General features: G+C 52.6%; 1 protein-coding gene across 1 annotated transcript in view; it reads right to left on the reverse strand.

The window, feature by feature from the left end:
- The window catches only part of LOC146260736 (protein diaphanous homolog 3-like), a 65,705-nt gene that overhangs the window by 47,518 nt on the left and 17 nt on the right, over positions 1-18,170 (reverse strand). Inside the window, exons 1-8 of the mRNA XM_084668311.1 lie at positions 18,166-18,170; positions 16,947-17,039; positions 15,380-15,474; positions 15,196-15,297; positions 12,680-12,919; positions 11,101-11,230; positions 8,581-8,703; positions 5,870-6,033 (exon numbers count right to left, since the gene is read on the reverse strand). The exon at positions 18,166-18,170 is cut by the window's right edge and continues 17 nt beyond it. Coding sequence (XP_084524437.1) covers positions 5,870-6,033; positions 8,581-8,703; positions 11,101-11,230; positions 12,680-12,919; positions 15,196-15,297; positions 15,380-15,451 — 831 coding nt within the window. The 5' untranslated portion in view covers positions 15,452-15,474; positions 16,947-17,039; positions 18,166-18,170. The remainder of the gene's footprint in view (positions 1-5,869; positions 6,034-8,580; positions 8,704-11,100; positions 11,231-12,679; positions 12,920-15,195; positions 15,298-15,379; positions 15,475-16,946; positions 17,040-18,165) is intronic.

The following is an 18,170-nucleotide window of genomic DNA, read 5'->3' on the forward strand; positions in this document are numbered from 1 at the left end:
GACTAAACGATTGCAGGTTGCAACTGGACAGAAGTGATGGATGTCTGATGTGAAATTAGACAGAACTCTCACAGGGCTACCTCTCTCTCTCTCTCTCTCTTTCTCTTTCTTTGACTCTCTGTTCCTCTGCCTTTCCCCTCAGCTTCTCTCTCTCCCCCTCACTGTCTCTCTCCTTCCTCCCACTCCCCCCCCCCATTGCCTGTCTCTGAGGGGGTGCAGTCTCATTAAGAAGTCAAGCTTGATTTCCAAACCTACATTTGAACTTAATGACATCACAAAGCTCATGCTAATGTGCAGCCCGGTCTCTGTGGTGCAGTTGATGTACTTAGCTGCAGCAGCATGCTTCTGTAGGAGCTGGAAACACAGCCCCCCCCCCCCCCCCCCCCCCCCCCAACTCTTGCTTGACTCGTCGTGTTTACAGAGCGGCTGGAGCGAGGCAGTAAACAGGATGATTTCCATGCCGGGTGTCATGGACCTGTGGCAGTGTGTGTGTGCTGTGAGTCCACAGGTTACGCCAAGACGCATGACACACTGAGGGATAACAACAGAGTTGAACTAGGTCAAATCTAACAGTCCGTTTAGAGGGGACACGCTGGGGGAAATAAGCTGTTAGAGCGAAAGAGAGGTGGAAAGAGAGATAGATAGAGGTGGAGAGAGGTAGAGAGAGACAAGGTGGGTGTGAGAGACTAAAAGAGAGAGTAATAGAGAGAAAGCAAGCACGTGAGAGAATGATAGATGGAGGGAGAGTTAGAGAAAGAGAGCTGTACAAAGGAAGCCACTCCCCAAGGATTCTCCCCCCAGTACTACAGGTCACCCCCCTCCTCCCCCTCCTCCCCCCCAGTACTACAGGTCACCCCCCTCCTCCCCCCCAGTGCTACAGGTCACCCCCCTCCTCCCCCTCCTCTCCCCCAGTACACCAGGTCACCCCCCTCCTCCCCCTCCTCTCCCCCAGTGCTACAGGTCTACAGGTCTCTCCCCCCCCCCCCCTCCCCCCCAGTACTCCAGGTCACCCCCCTCCTCCCCCTCCTCTCCCCCAGTGCTACATGTCTCTTTCCCCCCCTCCTCCCCCCCAGTACTCCAGGTCACCCCCCTCCTCCCCCTCCTCTCCCCCAGTGCTATACATGTCTCTTTCCCCCCTCCTCCCCCCCAGTACTCCAGGTCACCCCCCTCCTCCCCCTCCTCTCCCCCAGTGCTACATGTCTCTTTCCCCCCTCCTCCCCCCCAGTACTCCAGGTCACCCCCCTCCTCCCCCTCCTCTCCCGCAGTGCTACAGGTCTCTCTCCCCCCTCCTCCCCCCCCCCAGTACTCCAGGTCACCCCCCTCCTCCCCCCAGTACTCCAGGTCACCCCCCTCCTCTCCCCCAGTGCTACAGGTCTCTCTCCCCCCCCCCTCCCCCCCCAGTGCTCCAGGTCTCCTCCCCCTCCCCCTCTGCATGTCCACCATTAGACACACCTGATTGGGTTTCTGTCAGATCCTCGGCCTCGCCTCGGGTCTCCTTGCTACGGGTGAGTGAGCAGACTGTGTGTATTGTATTGTATGTGTGTGTGTAGTGTGTGTGTGTAGTGTGTGGGTGTGTGTATTGTGTGTGTGTGTGTGTGGGTGTGGTGTGTGTGTGCTGTGTATGTGTGCGTGTTTACACTGTGTGTGTGTGTGTGTGTGTGTGTGTAGCGTGTGTGGACTGTACTGCACATGTGTGTGTGTCTGTATTTCAAGAGGGAGCAAAGCAACCCTTCTTAAAAACTGTCTGTATGTGTGGAGGCGTGCTGATTGGCTGAGTTCAAGGCTCAGAGAGCAGCAGGAGGGAGCTGGGGGCTGAGGGGTGGGGGCTGAGGGGTGGAGGCTGGGGGCTGAGGGGTGGAGGCTGGGGGCTGAGGGGTGGGGGCTGAGGGGTGGGGGCTGGGGGCTGAGGGGTGGGGGCTGGGGGCTGAGGGGTGGGGGCTGAGGGGTGGGTGCTGAGGGCTGGGGGCTGAGGGGTGGGTGCTGAGGGGTGGGGGCTGAGGGGTGGGGGCTGAGGGGTGGGGGCTGAGGGGTGGGGGCTGAGGGGTGGGTGCTGAGGGGTGGGGGCTGGGGGCTGAGGGGTGGGGGCTGGGGGCTGAGGGGTGGGGGCTGGGGGCTGAGGGGTGGGGGCTGAGGGGTGGGGGCTGGGGGCTGAGGGGTGGGGGCTGGGGGCTGAGGGGTGGGGGCTGAGGGGTGGGTGCTGAGGGCTGGGGGCTGAGGGGTGGGTGCTGAGGGCTGGGGGCTGAGGGCTGAGGGGTGGGGGCTGAGGGGTGGGGGCTGAGGGGTGGGGGCTGAGGGGTGGGGGCTGAGGGGTGGGGGCTGAGGGGTGGGTGCTGAGGGCTGGGGGCTGAGGGGTGGGGGCTGAGGGGTGGGGGCTGAGGGCTGGGGGCTGAGGGCTGGGGGCTGAGGGCTGCAAGCCCCCATTAACATGGATGTGTGTGTGTGTGTGCACGTGTCCGCTGACGCAAATCAGAGTGCTTGGCTGAGAAGCCCAGATTTAAACACTCCTTAACAGTTCTGGCCTTGGCCTCTCTCTCTGAGGGTTGAGTATGCTTGTGTGTGTGTGTTTATGTGTGTGTGTGTGTGCCATCTGACTAAGCCTTGAGGTATAAATCAGCAGCTATGTTTGGTCTGGACCACATCAGTGCTACCTCAGCAACACTGGCCTTGACCCCTGACTGGTGCAGTCTGGGTAGGGCTGTCTGGGAGGGTGGGATTTGGGGAAATGAGTTGAGGCTGATATTTTTCATCCGATTGGGGAAATTCTTAATTGTTGTTTGCTGTCTGTATTGCACATGGCAGACACAGACAGAGAGCGATGGCTGAAAAGAGGTGTGAAAACTTTTTATTCCCACATCAGTTCTATCAGCAACAAAGTAGAGTTTAATATACAGTTTTACATCTGCCCTGACCCTATTAAAAGCAGTGTCTGTTCCCTTCCTCCCTCTCGCCCTCCCCCCTTGACTCCCTCTCCCCCACTCCCTCTCTCTCTCCCTCCCTCCCACAACTCTGTGGCCTGACGGGTTTTAGAGAAAACAAAGTCTCATTGGTGGACCCGTCTACCTGCCTGTCTGTCTGTCGACCAACCAAAATGTTTGCATGCCAATCTGTCTTTTCCTATCTCCCTGTCTGTTTGTCTTTCTGTCTGTATGCCTGTCTGTCTACCCACCTGTTTGTATGCCTACCTACTTGTCTGTCAACCTGCCTATTTTTGACGCTGCTGAAGGTACAGTAATAACAGTCTTCAGTCTCTGCAGTGTGAGTGATGGACGCGGCCATCATGCAGCTACAATGTAATGACCGTGTTTTCGGGTCCATCAAACCCATAACTGTGCACTGGCTCATGGCCTCAGAGAGACACCTGCAGAGCCTAAAAACCCCGGCCACCACAGAGGACTGCATGTCGCATAAGACTCACACGTGTGTTGTTAGCATGTCCACAAATGCTAGCATTGGTCAGCATGTCCGCTAGTACTAATGTCAGTTAGCACGTCCGCTAGTACTAATGTCAGTTAGCACGTCCGCTAGTACTAATGTCAGTTAGCACGTCCGCTAGTACTAATGTCAGTTAGCACGTCCGCTAGTACTAATGTCAGTTAGCACGTCCGCTAGTACTAATGTCAGTTAGCATGTCCGCTAGTACTAATGTCAGTTAGCATGTCTGGCCTGAGTAGCTCACCATATCTGGGGTGCATACTGCAGCTTGGCAAATTTGTTGATAATTTAGTGTTGGAAACAAAATCAAAACCTTCTGGTTTTCCTTGTCTTTTATTTGTTGTTATTCATTACGGTTTAAAAAAACTATGGTAACTTTGGCCATCACTCTATAACTGCACAGCAGCAGGTCATAATGCATGCTGGGATTTTAAGGTAAGAAGCGAACAGGGAATACATTAACATTCAAGAAGGTACACCCCTCACAGAAGGGGTTCATTCCCCCAAATTTCAACATTTCGATCATGGAAATCATTATTAAAAGCAATGAGATTCGTCTCATCATTGTAGCAGTCAAGTGGAAAATAACTTTGCATTTCAAATAGATGTTTCATGAGAAAGGCGACAGCCTGCCTTTCCACTGTCAGATTACAGCCAGTCTCACCCTCAGAATGGGAATGAGTGGGAGACATAGTCCACACAGACACACACACACACATAAAAGTGTAACACAAAAATGAGTAGGGGTGAGGGGGTGGGATGCAAAGAGGCGTGAAATCCATTTTGGTGGCTTGGCGTGTGGGCTCTGTCACTCAAGCAGCCTACATGGTAATGAGGACTAATTACTTCTTATTATCTTATCCCCCTCCCCCCACCCCAGTCCAGTCTGCCACTAATCCTAATCATTCTCCAGTGGATCATAGTCTCTCTACCAGAACAGGACCTCAAGTGAGCATGTCAGTACAAGAAGAGAAGAAGCTGGTCTGACACTGACTGTCTCCTCCTCCCCTCCTCCTCCTCCCCTCCTCCTCCTCCTCCCCTCCTCCTCCTCCCCTCCTCCTCCTCCCCTCCTCCTTCCCCTCCTCCTCCTCCCCTCCTCCTTCCCCTCCTCCTCTCCTCCCTCCTCCTCCTCCCCTCTTCCTTCCCCTCCTCCTCCTTCCCCTCCTCCTCTTTTCCCCTCCTCCTCTTTTCCCCTCCTCCCCCTCCCTTCTTCCTTCCCCTCCTCCTCCTTCCTCTCCTCCTTCCCCTCCTCCTCCCTCTCCTCCTCCTCTCCTCCTCCTCCTCTCCTCCTTCCTCTCCTCCTTCCCCTCCTTCTCCTCCTCCCCCTCCCTTTCCCCCGCCTTGGAGGCGAGGAATTCAGAAACTCTGAAGGTGGTGATGAGGATGTGTGACAGGGGTGGTGTGTTGCAGGTTCTTCACTGGTTGGGATATGTGCTACAGGGTATGGTTTGGAAGCAGTGCTGCAACTGACTGAGGTCTGGGGGGGGGGGGGGGGGGGGGGCTCTGCCAGCTCTTACTGGGGCCTGCTACCTAGTCCAACCCCCCCTCAGACTGGGGCCTGCTACCTAGCCCAGCCCCCCCTCAGACTGGGGCCTGCTTCCTAGTCCAACCCCCCCTCAGACTGGGGCCTGCTACCTAGCCCAGCCCCCCCTCAGACTGGGGCCTGCTACCTAGTCCAACCCCCCCTCAGACTGGGGCCTGCTACCTAGCCCAGCCCCCCCTCAGACTGGGGCCTGCTACCTAGCCCAGCCCCCCCTCAGACTGGGGCCTGCTACCTAGCCCAGCCCCCCCTCAGACTGGGGCCTGCTACCTAGCCCAGCCCCCCCTCAGACTGGGGCCTGCTACCTAGCCCAGCCCCCCCTCAGACTGGGGCCTGCTACCTAGTCCAGCCCCCCCTCAGACTGGGGCCTGCTACCTAGTCCAACCCCCCCTCAGACTGGGGCCTGCTACCTAGCCCAACCCCCTTTCATACAGAGAGACAGAGGATGGAGGGGAGGTGTCTTCAGTCAAGCATGCTGACAGCAGCACTCTTCTGCAGCACTTCCAGAAGAGAGAGACACACACACACACACACACTTCTCAATACAATTATTTCCCCCCGGACAGAATTGATTGTCTAGCCACTATAATGAGCTCCATAATGTTTGTCAGACCTATCTGATGCCCGGTGATGTGTGACTGGATACTGGATATGGGTGTTCCATTAACCTGCTACAGTCTCTCAATCTGACAAACCTTAAAGGCACACACACAAACACACTATAAACACTGGATGGACACACACTGAGCAGTTAGTGTGTAAAAAGGAAACACAGTGTATTCCGTTGACATGACTGGTAAAACACCACCTTGGCATTTTCGGTTAATCCAGGGACGCAATTGGTAGAATCTTGCATGCTAGGGGGGGATCCAGGGACTTTATTGGTTGATCACTCACCGCAAACATGGCCCTGAAGTTGCTGAGGTCGGTGAAGACCTCCTCCACTGACGTCTTCTTGGGGTCGACGGCGAAGAACTCGACCATACTACAGTACAGGGTGGTCATGTTGGCGTGTGTGACCACCAGCTTCTGCTGCTGCTCCTTGGCCGCCTGGACAAAGCTGTGAAGGTCAGGGGTCAAGGAGTACCACACTGGAAAGAGAGAGCGGGGGGGAGGGAGGGATGGGGGGGAGGGAGGGATGGGGGGAGGGAGGGAGGGAGGGAGGGAAGGAGGGAAGGAGGGAAGGAGGGAGGGAGGGAGGGAGGGAGGGAGGGAGGGAGGGAGGGAGGGAGGGAGGGAGGGAGGGAGGGAGGGAGGGAGGGAGGGAGGGAGGGAGGGAGGAGATAGAACCTAACAGAGACCAGGCGCTAGACCAGGCGCTAGCCCTGGCATAGCCTGCCATCGTTTGATCCAGACCGACTAACAGATATGAATCTGTCAGAGATATCTGACTACTTAGAAGGCAGTGAAGGCTTCACTGTTTGGGGGTGTTAAGGGCAATAGAGTATCTGTAGAGCCTGGATATGGCACTGTATAATATAATAACACATCTCAAGAACAGGATTCAATGGCTGCCAGAGATGTCTATAATTACATCTAGAAATAACTTCAGTGTTAAAAGCACTAAAGTCTCAGAAAAACATTGTCTCTCCCTTTCCCCCCCCCCCCTCTCTCTCTCTCTCTCTCTCTCTCTCTCTCTCTCTCTCTCTCTCTCTCTCTCTCTCTCTCTCTCTCTCTCTCTCTCTCTCTCTCTCTCTCTCTCTCTCTCTCTCTCTCTCTCTCTCTCTCTCTCTCTCTCTCTCTCTCTCTCTCTCTCTCTCGCTCACTCACACACACTCACTCACACACACACACACACACATTCAAGACAGGAGCTGGGACAGAGGCAGAAGAAGGTGCAGTGAAAGTGCCGCTGACAGGAGAGAAAGAATAGGTGGCTCTAACAGAGCCGGATGGAGAGAGACACAGTCAGAAGGCTGTGACCAAGTGAGCAGGACGACGGCTGAACTGTGATCAAGTGAAGGAGACTTCAGGTCATGTCTGCATGGTGCACTGAGGAAGCCCTGCTGTTGGCCACATGCACAGAGAGCATGCAGGAGGCCAGAGCTACTGGAGCGAAGCATTCCACCTGAGATTAGTCAAGCATGAGTCAACACACACACACACACACACACACACACAAAAGGAAAAACAGAAATAAGGAACTCAGACACAAGCATTCTAACAAGCATGGGTGGAGACACACATACACACACTCTCTGTCTCTAGAATCATCAATCAGATGCCCCCCCCCCCCCCCCCCCCTCACCCCTCCTCCTATGCTGCATAAAACCTTAAAAGAAGAATATGAAGTTATTAAAATCATGCTGGGAGGTGGATCTGCTGCAGATGAAGATGTTTCAACTCCTTTGCTTCAGAGCGAGATGGTTAATATCCCACTGCTTTGATGTCGACTTAATGATTAATCCCTCTAATGAAGGTTAGGGCCCTAAACTCTAATCTTGCAGAGTCAGATCACACGCGTGTGTGTGTGTGTGTGTGGTGAGAGATGGAGAGATTTCCCCCACCATTTCAAATGTCTCTATCCTAGACTCCCTTTATCCCTCTTCCTCCTACTCAGTCTGTCCTCTATCTCTCTTTATCCATCTTCATCTTCACACGTCTCTCTCTCTCTCACTGCCTCCCTCTCGCTCTCTTTCTCCTCTAGATTTATCCCTCCCTCTCCCTTTCCCCTCCCTCCCTCTATCTCGCTCCCTCCCTCCCTCCCTGCCTCCCTCCCTCGACCAGGGCTGGAAGCCCCCATGGAGCAGTGAGGAGTCACTGCCTGGGACACAGTCACTACCAACAGCTGCTCCCCAGAAAAACATGAAGGAACACACACACACACATGTGTGTGTGCACACCCACACGATGATGGGAGAGATGGCCTGAGCTTTATTAGGATGACAGAGCTAGTGTAGTGTAGCTTGCTAGCTGGGGCTTACTGGTAATTGGCTTGGTGGAGGGGCACGCATACACACACACATGCCTATGTGAGGAAAGGCAAGCCTCTTTTCTCTAATTAAAGTCAATGGATGGAGACTGGGGGACAAGGTCTAATTGCTTTCAATCAAAAAGCTGAGAAAGAGAGGGGGAAGAGAGAGAGGAGGGTAGAGAGGGGAAAACAGGAGGGTAATTACACAGGGGGTGGACTAGGAGCAGAGAGAGAGAGTCAGGAACAGCAAAACACACAGTGAAACACACACACAGCAAGAAAATAAGTGAGTGAGTGAGCAGGACACATTCCTGAAGTGAAAGCCCACAAACACACACACGGCGGGGCCACGAGACGCCAGGCGCTCAGGCCTGCCGTCAACACGACCAGGCAGACAGACAGGCAGTCAGACAGACAGACAGCGTGTACCAGCTGGAGGGTGAAGGACAGATGGGCAAGACAGACCTGTCAAGCCCACTCAGAGTGCACCTCCCAGGGGGGAGGAGATGCTCCGCGTCCGGGGGCAGCTACCTCAGCTCCAGCACCCACCCAGGGGGGGCGGGGAGGGGTACATTCAACACACGCGTTGCACACGCACTCACAGTGAATAATTAACACAGCTGTCAACCCTGGACAGGCAAGGTCAGATAAGGCCCTGTCTCAGTGTGTGTGTGTCTGTGTGCCATGTTGGATATAGCCATCTTGGTGTGGAACAGGTCGTCCTGGAGCGGGGAGGAGAAGGTGTCCAGGTCTCTCTCCAGCTGCAGCAGCTGACAGTCCATCTGCTTCAGACACTTCTCCAGGTTCTCTGCAGACACTGAAACACACACACACACACACACAGGTTTGTTTCACTATCTTAGTGAGGACAGAGCATTCACTCCTGTTCAAAACCGGGTCATTGCTGACCTCTGACCATTACCCTTCCGACCCTAACCCCTAACTCTAACCCTAGAAATAGTACTTGAAGTTGTGGGGCTCGAGAAAATGTCCCCACAAGGTACATTTGTTCTTAGTTTTCAATCCCAAAAATCATGCAACAAGACTACACACCCTTCTCTGAACCAGGGTACAGTACATCAGGCTTAGATGCAAGCAGAGCAAAACAGCTTCTTAGAATGCCCTTAGGTGTGCGTGTGTGTATGCATGCGTGTGTATGCATGCGTGTGTGTGTGTGTGTGTATATGTGTGTGTGTGTGTGTGTGTAACCTGGTAGGCCTCAGCAACCCCAGGACACCAAACCAGTTTCCACCAATCAAAGACTCTGGAGCACTCCGTCAGTGGTCCAACAGCTGCAGTCCCAGACACAGGCTAAGCACAGCTGCCATGGTGTGTGTGTGTGTGTGTGTGTGTGTGTGTAAACATTACAGAAAGGATCACATCCTCAAAGGGACAACACAAACTTCCAAATGTCAGATTTGTTTATCATCTGTTCTTTGCAAGTGTGTGTGTGTGTTTGTGTGTGTTTGTGTGTGTGTGTGTCAGCACTAGAATAGAGAGAGGAAGTGATAGAGCAGGTGTGGGTGTCACTTCTCCCCCGCTCTGGTGAACAGGTGAGGATGGAGGGATGACAGGGAAGGGAGGAGGAGGAGAGAGGATTTGGGGGAGCCAGTCACGGCTGACGACCACAGCTAGTAAAGATGCTAACACGTGTCCTAAATTACCATGATTAAACATCGCCCGACAAAACGATGTAAGCTGCTTAGCTCAGGAAGCACTTTCACATCAGCGCGGAGCCCGCGCTTTCAAGTGGGGAAGAAAAATCTGACTAACTTTGATAATGAGGTGAGACGTTGCACACAGGGACACTACACACACACACTAGAACACACACTAGAACACACACACACACACACAGGTATAGTGCATACCACAGAGACAGAAAGGTAGAGAAACAGACAGGAAGAGAGACACGCACACACTTAAGGCAGACAAGTGAGTAGGCAGTAAGGCAGGCCGACAGGCAAACAGACAGACAGGCAGACAGACAGGCAGGCAAACAGGCAGGCAGGCAGGCAGGCAGGGCGACATCGTACAGTAAGCGTCATTTTCATCTGGCCTTCATCTGGTCTCTCCTCTCACCCTTATTCATTCCCAGCTCGGGCTCTCTTCCACCTGAAGATAATCTCCCCCCCCTCTCTCTCTGCATCTCCCTCCAGCAGCGCCGAGCACAACGCCTCCTGCCCCCGGTTCTCCTAATGGCCCCGCAGTCCTCCGCTCCATCACCAACCTATCCCAGGGTACACCTGGGGCTGATGGGGTCTCAATCAGGTCAGCATTCAGCCTCCCGACCCAGGGATGAGGAACTCTGATTGTGGACGTTTATGTGAGAGCAATGATCACAATGCCCTGGTGGGCCAGGAGTGTGTGTGTGTGAGAGAGTGTGTGTGTGTGTGTGTGTGTGTGTGTGTGCAGTTGCATGCTTCTGGTATTGATGCTTCCAGGATGGATATCTCCGTTCTGCTCTGCACATGGTTTCAGCCATATAAGCCCATGACAGAGAGATGTGTGAGTGTGTGTGAGGGCTCCATGCATGTGTGATAGCAATGGCTGACAAGTAAATGGACAATGCTGCAAAGCAATCTCTCTACATCTCCCCACTCCTCTCCCCCCTCCCCACTCTTCTTTCTCTCTCTCTAGGCTTGAGGGATCTTAACGGCCAGTCTGAGGTAAAGAGGGCGTTTGGAGGAATATTCCTAGAGGTCAAAAACCTCATTGACATCTCTTTATGGTGGTAAGGACGGACGTGACACACACAGGACCAGGGCTGTATGCTGCGCACACACACACACACACACAGAACCAGGGCTGTATGCTGCGCACACACACACACACACACACACACAGAACCAGGTCTGTATGCTGCACACACACACGAACACACATTAAGAGTCCATCCATAAGTCCAGCCCCTGCACACACAACAGTAACGGAAGAATCCAGACTAGTCTTGTACGCTTCCATGTGTCTCCTCCTCCTCCTCCTCCTCCCAGACAGCCCACTCCTCCCTCCTCCCCCCTCCCCGCAGCCCTGACACTTCCTCCTGGGGGTTGCCCTCAGCGATGTGACCACAACCACAGTCTGTCCAGCCCCCAGCCCTCCCTGAACCCCCTCCCTCCCCCCATTGGCTTCCTTCTGTCTGTCAGCTTACGTTAGTCAGGCTGGCACTGTTACACAGAGAGCGCGCGTGTGCGTGTGTGTGTGTGTGTGCTACCTCTGCTGGCTCTGTCCACATGCTGCAGGTCATCCAGGAAGTGGAGCAGGTCAGGGTGTTCCTCCTCACACACCTGGGCCAGGAAGTGAAGCAGGGTGGTCTGCTGGTCCGCCGACTTGGTGTCCTTAAGCTGGGGCACACACACACACGCACAATGACCGAATGCAGTGGAGCATAGTTGACCGTGACAGTAGAAGACTGTGTGTGAGTGTTGGATGAGCGTGTGAGAGAGACAGGGAGAGTGCATGTGTGCATGAGTGACTGTTTGTGTGTGAGACTCTACTGTGTGAAAGAAACAGACGAGACCACACACTGAGAAACAACTAGGAGCCTGCAGGAAAGACACTGTCGTCTGTAGGTTTGACACATTGCTGCTTGAGGTGTGTGTGTGTGTGTGTGTGTGTGTGTGTGTGGAGTGTGCAAGTGTGTGTGCCACAGACAAGGAACCGGCTACTGATAAACAAAGACAAACACGTGACAATGCCAACTGGGAGGAGATGGTGTGTGTGTGTGTGTGTCTGTGTGTGTGCGAACAGTGAGGTCTAACTAGGCAGTGATAAATGGATGTGGCTGTATGTTGCTGTAGTAACAGCAGACTGTCTACTCTGGGAAGTGGTGTAATCACTGGAACACTGGTGTTGGTCAGCTAACACACACACACGCACACAGTACACGCACACACACACACACACCCACACTACACACGCACAGTGGTAGAGTTAGGGTTCTGGTGGGGGTCATTTCAATGTCCTTTCACAAACCATAACTTATCACAAGATATAATTGTGTTTATTTAATGTATTTTTATTTATGGCTGCTATGCTGTGTGTCTGTGTGTGTGTCTCTGTGTGCGTCTGTATGTGTGTGTCTCTGTGTGCGTCTGTATGTGTGCGTCTGTATGTGTGCGTCTGTGTGTGTGTCTGTGTGTGTGTCTGTGTGTGTGTCTCTGTGTGTGTCTCTGTGTGTGTCTCTGTGTGTGTCTCTGTGTGTGTCTCTGTGTGTGTCTCTGTGTGTGTCTCTGTGTGTGTCTCTGTGTGTGTCTCTGTGTGTGTCTGTGTGTGTGTGTCTGTGTGTGTGTCTGTGTGTGTCTCTGTGTGTGTGTGTGTGTGGCCCCTGTGCTGGCACCAGTTATCTGGCCTGGGCAGATGAAGGAGAATAAGCAGGTTGTTGGTCCGGGCTGCTTTGATAGATGGCTGCAGATAGAGGTGTGTGTGTGTGTGTGTGTGCTCTGGGTGTTTAAATCACATCACATGGTTCAAACAAGAGCGTCTCGCAGAGAAAGCCACTTAAGATAGACCTGCTGATAGGACAGTCATACAGTCAGGGGGACATGAAAGACCTGGGACTTCAAAGGGACAAATCACCATCTCTCTCTCACACACACACATTAAGACAGTGATGTATTTAAAAAGTGATGCTAGAAATCAGGAGAAGTGTCAACAGGCCTCTGAGCTGTGAAAGGCTGCGTGTGTGTGTGTGTGTGTCCACGTGAGTGATGTTCATCAGTCTGCGCACACGTGTGTGCCTGCTCACGCGTGCGTGTGTCCACGTGTGTGTGTGGCAGGCGGGCGGGCCGCACCTTGCAGAGGGAGCTGAGGTGGAAGCCGTAGGACTGGGCGTTGCGCGAGCCTGCGTTCATGTAGTTCCCCAGCAGCAGCACCAGCTGCAGCAGGCGTCTGAAGGCGGCGCTGCGCCGCACCTCCTCGCACGCCGCGCTCACCGCCAGCATGTCGGGGCGCAGCAGGCTCACCTGCTCCTCGAACTGCAGCCGGAACAGGATGTGGTTGAGGCGCGGGCGGAGGCGCTTCACACTGCCCATCTGTGGAGAGGGGGGAGGGGGGGGGGGGGGGGGGGGTGGTGAGGTGTTTGGTGGTGGTGAATCACACTGCTGATTTGGCAGCTATGTCCCATGCTGCCCCCCTCCCTCCCCTTCCTCTCACTCCCCCTCCTCCTCCCTCATTATCTTCCTCCTCTCCTCACCTCTCCTTCCCCTCCTTTCCTCTCCTTCCCATCCTCCCCACTGTCCAGCAGGACGAGGGAGAAGTGAGGAGAGACGGGAGAGAGGGAAGGATGATAACTAGGATGAAGAGGGAAGGGAGGAGGGGGAGATGAGGAGGGGAGAGGAGGAGGAGGGGCTTTTGCCACCCGCACACCACTGCTTTTACGTTGGGCAGGAACAAATAATGGATTCTGGCAGTGATTTGATTTGGGGACCAGGCATGGCAAGTTAATTGCAGAGCGAGCGTCCACAGGGCAAAGAGTGGATGGGCGGAATATACAATAAGCCTCGTGTTGGATTACCACTCTCACACAATTACAGTCAATTGGGAAATATTGCATTGGATCTGAGGCCTCAGCAGTATGGCTGTGGATAGCTCGTGTGTGTGTGCTTGTGTGTATGTGCTTGTGTGTGTGTGTTTGTGTGTGTGTTTTTGTGTGTGTGTGCTTGTGTTTGTGCGTGTGTGTGTTTGTGCATGTGTGTGTTTGTGTGAGTTAATATGGTGGAGAGATGGCAGGGGACGATTCTGAAGTATATGATGTCCTCACCCAAGGGTTTAATTAAGGATTCAGTGATGTTATCAAAGGACTGTGTGTGCGTGTGTGTGTGTGTGTGTGTGTGGCTCCACACCCCAGGACTACCAGGCCCAGAAGCTGCTCCACCTCATGCACGTTCTCTGTCCTGCTGCTGGGCTCCTTCTGGCTTGACACTTCAGCAGCACCAGCAGGAGCTGGGGTGAGCACGGATCACTGTGTGTGTGTGTGTGTGTGTGTGTGTGGCGTTTTTGAGTGTGTGTGCATGTTTGAGTGTGTGGCGTTCACAAGTGTGTGCGTGTGCTGTACCTGAGTGCGTGTGTGGTGGGGGGGTAAACATGCTGGAGTTAGTGGAGGTGACACCAAAGCAATGCGTGGAGACTAACACCCTGATTCATGTGGGTAAATATCCTGGCACGGTGTTAGGGGGGGGGCGCAGTACCCCCATTCCCCCCTCCCCTCACCCCCCTCCCCTCAAGCTGCATGGCACATGTCTAATCCATGATGAAACACACTTTGATTCACAGAGCTGCTTGTCATACGTGTTTGACAGGGGATTATCTGAGGAGCTGGCGACACACACAACTAGCTGATGGAGGATTCATTAGGAGTCTTCTGGAACTGCTTTAGTCAGATGCCCATTTAGCGTCTCTCTGTCTGCAGGTCCGAATATTACAGACTAATGGAGGAGGGCTAGTGAATGAGCCTTGATGTACTATGAGAACTGTGTGTGTGTGTGTGCGTGTGTGTGCCCGCGCTGTGTTTAAAACACCACACCTTGACTGACTTCAAACAACTTCTTCATTTCAGTATGGATGAAGAAGAAGGGAGAGAGGGACGAAGAGGAAATATATGAAGAGAATTCAGAGGAAGGGGAAGAAGAGGATAGAGAGAGAGAGAGAGAGAGAGAGAGAGGATGGAGGAGAGATGTAATGGAGCGAGAGGGGAGGCCTAAGCAGGAACAATCACTAATCAAGAATTCCTTTTGAACCTGCTGTTATGTGCTAGAGCCCACGCTATGAGCCAACACAGGTTACATAAGCCAGCTGCCGCCCTCACCTCTATCTCTCTCTCTCCTTCTTTCTCTCCCCCCCCCCCCCCGCCTCTTTCTTGCTCTCCACCGGTAGACTACACTGACAGACATTTCTTCAGGTCGCTCTGTAGCTCTTTATATTAAGAAGGAAACTATCAGGCCGACAATATAATAAAGATATATATTATATATAAAGATATATATATATATATACAAATCAGTTTTAGCGGTATGAAGAGACCAATGTTTGTGTTCTTAATGTGTTCACGTGTTTGTAAGTGAATCATTAGTGAATCATCGTAGTTTGTACATGTCTGATTCTCCTCAGAGAGACTAATTACGACGTCTGGAGGCAGAAGTAGGCTCCTGTCAGAGCTGAGGTAGAGAGATGAGCAGTCCACAGGTGTCATCCTGGTCTCTCTAGCCCCACAGCATTAATTACCCCTCTCCACTGAATTACACACATAGGATTTATTAGCGTGTGTGTGTTCCTGTGTGTGTGTTCCTGTGTGTCTGTGTGTGCGACTCACCACCACTCCAAACTGCTCTGGTTCAGACAGGCTGGAGTACTGGTCCTGGAACTGGGCCAGGGCGTTGAGCTGTTCCTGTTCTGGAAGGTGTTTCACCAGGTTCTGGAAAGACAACACACCTGACCTCAGGGTTCTGGAGACAGAGTGTGTCCGTGTGTGTTCCTGTGTGTGTGTGTGTGTGTACCTGGATCATGGGTTCAGTGAGCTGCTCTTCATCCACCTCCAAGATCATCCGTCTGATTTCCAGGTAGGGCATCCTAAAGGACCCCAGAAAGATAGCTGCACACACACACACACACACAGGAACACACACAGACCCATTTGATTCAATTCGATTTTTTAAAATAAATTATTAAGATAAGTGTTATCCAATGCAAGAATGTGTCTGTGGGTTGCAGGTGTGAGTGTGTGTTTGAGACATGAATAATTACTTTCCAGGTGTAAGCCAGTTAGACGTACACATAGAAGGACTATCCAAACAAACCCTCAGGGGGATAATGTGTTTACAGATGCATGAACGTCAGTTTCATACATTGTGTCTGGCCTACATAACTATTCAAATCTGTCTGGTACTCTTTCCCACGCTGTCTCTCACTTACTTTCTCTCTCAGCCAAGGAAAAACTGTTTTTCACTCACTGACACACACTCTAAATGAGTGGGACATTACACTATCAGCGAGGAAGGGTGCGTGCGTGCGTGCCTGCGTGCGTGGGTGTGTTTGCTGATGAGATACAACGACCAAATGTCACTCATTAAGAAAATTGATGGATGATTTGAACACCTAAAGGTGTTTTACAAGTGTAAAATAATCGATTTACTATATAAATGAGAGCTCTTTCTGCATGTCCCTTTCTGGCTGCAAAGCACACACTCACGGCTCACACACAGGCACCACACAAAGCAGGACACACACACACACACTCGCGGGAAGGCACCACACACATTCTTTCAAACCCGCACTTCTCGTCTCTCCATCCTTGCGACCAGCTTATTTTCTTGTGCTCTGATCACAGGCAGTTCTCCTCACATCAGAGCTTCCCATCTCTAATAACATGCTGTATTTCTGGTAACTGTCTGATCCCACTTAGCACCTCTGGGTCTTCATTTAATGAAAAATCTGTGCGTCTTTCAGCGTGCGTGTGTGTGTGTGCGTGTGTGAGTGAGTATTGGTGCATTGATGTGTGTGTGAGAGTGCACGTGTGAGTATCGGTGCATGGATGTGTGTGTGTGTGTGTGCTGGGAGAGCAGGTGTTTCTGGGCTGGGGTTCATTAAGCCTCGCAGCTTCTCTGCAGTGTCTCAATCTACTTCGTCCTCTAGTCTCAGCAACGTGGAGGGTTCCAGAACCGAGGCCACAACGGCGAGAATGACTGGGTGTCTCGGCATGTTTCAGTCTGCCCTCTAAACACTTCAGATGAGTGTGGGGGGAAGGGGGGGGGGGATGGTGAATATTAAGAGAGTGACAGCTGGCACTGTGTTCACCTATCAGGAGAGAGGGATGTAGGGGGAGAGAGTAAGGTGCTGTATACATTCGGAGAGAGAGAGAGAGAGAGAGAGAGAGAGAGAGAGAGAGAGAGAGAGATAGAGAGATAGAGAGAGACAGAGAGAGAGACAGAGAGAGAGAGAGACAGAGAGAGAGAGAGTTGAGTTGAGTGGTCTCAGCAATAAGTTCCTTGTCATCCCCCCTCCCTCCCTGTGTGTATGTATGGTGTGTGTGTGTGTGAGTATGGTGTGTGTATGTGTGGTACCTACACAGGTTCTGAGCTATCTTTGGGTCCAGCACCTTCAGATGTTTGACTCTCTTCTTGATGGAGGTCTTCTGCTCCAACTCCTCCTCTCTCCTGGCTGAGAGGAAACAAGAGGAAACAAAGCTGTTATTCAGCACATACACACACACACACACCATACACACACCAAGCTTCCCAGCGAGGACCAGAGCGGAGGTGACGTAGCTGAACAGTGTCGGAGGTGTTGAGAGGGCGGAGGACTCAGACCCTCATGTCTTCATGTAAACACTCTGTGAGGGCCAATCAACAGCCGGAGACCATGTGTGAGGGGCGTGTGTGTGCGCGTGTGTGTCAGTCCTCGGGTCTCACTCAATGTCGACCCTAAAGGGATGTCACACTGTCAGATGGGTATGGAGAAAGGGATTATGGGAGAGCGGTGTGACGAGGCTGGCACAGGACTACCTGAGAGATGCACACACACACACACACACGCCACCAGGTCCTCCCTGAGCACAGCAGGGGAACACAGAGGGGTTTCATCGCTACATAATTAACAACACCGGATTAAGAGAACAAAACGTGTCTCAGTAGGATTCTGGGTAATTGTCTCGTGTGGAGTGTGCTCAGGGCCGGCGGGGGGGGGGGGGGAAACAGGCCTTCAGCTTGGGCCCTCATGACACACACGCACACACACAGCCCCATTGGATAGAAGATACACACAGATTCTCACAATCTTCCTGATTCTTAAGGTTATCCCAGGCACCATACACACACTGGTAGCTATACACTAGCAGGATAGTATAAAACACCAAACACACTGGTAGCTATACAGTAACAGGATAGCATAAACCACCAAACATACTGGTAGCTATACAGTAACAGGATAGCATAAACCACCAAACATACTGGTAGCTATACACTAGCAGGATAGCATAAACCACCAAACATACTGGTAGCTATACAGTAACAGGATAGCATAAACAACCAAACATACTGGTAGCTATACACTAGCAGGATAGCATAAACCACCAAACATACTGGTAGCTATACAGTAACAGGATAGCATAAACCACCAAACATACTGGTAGCTATACAGTAACAGGATAGCATAAACCACCAAACATACTGGTAGCTATACAGTAACAGGATAGCATAAACCACCAAACACACTGGTAGAAACACACTGGAAGACTAGCAGCTCAGAGCTAACCACGTGAGGAAGAGGAGGAGAGATGAAGACTTACGTGGC

This window comes from Hypomesus nipponensis, chromosome 12 (assembly GCF_054491055.1).
Source record: "Hypomesus nipponensis isolate SF chromosome 12, ASM5449105v1, whole genome shotgun sequence".
NCBI classification, from domain to species: Eukaryota; Metazoa; Chordata; class Actinopteri; order Osmeriformes; family Osmeridae; genus Hypomesus; species Hypomesus nipponensis.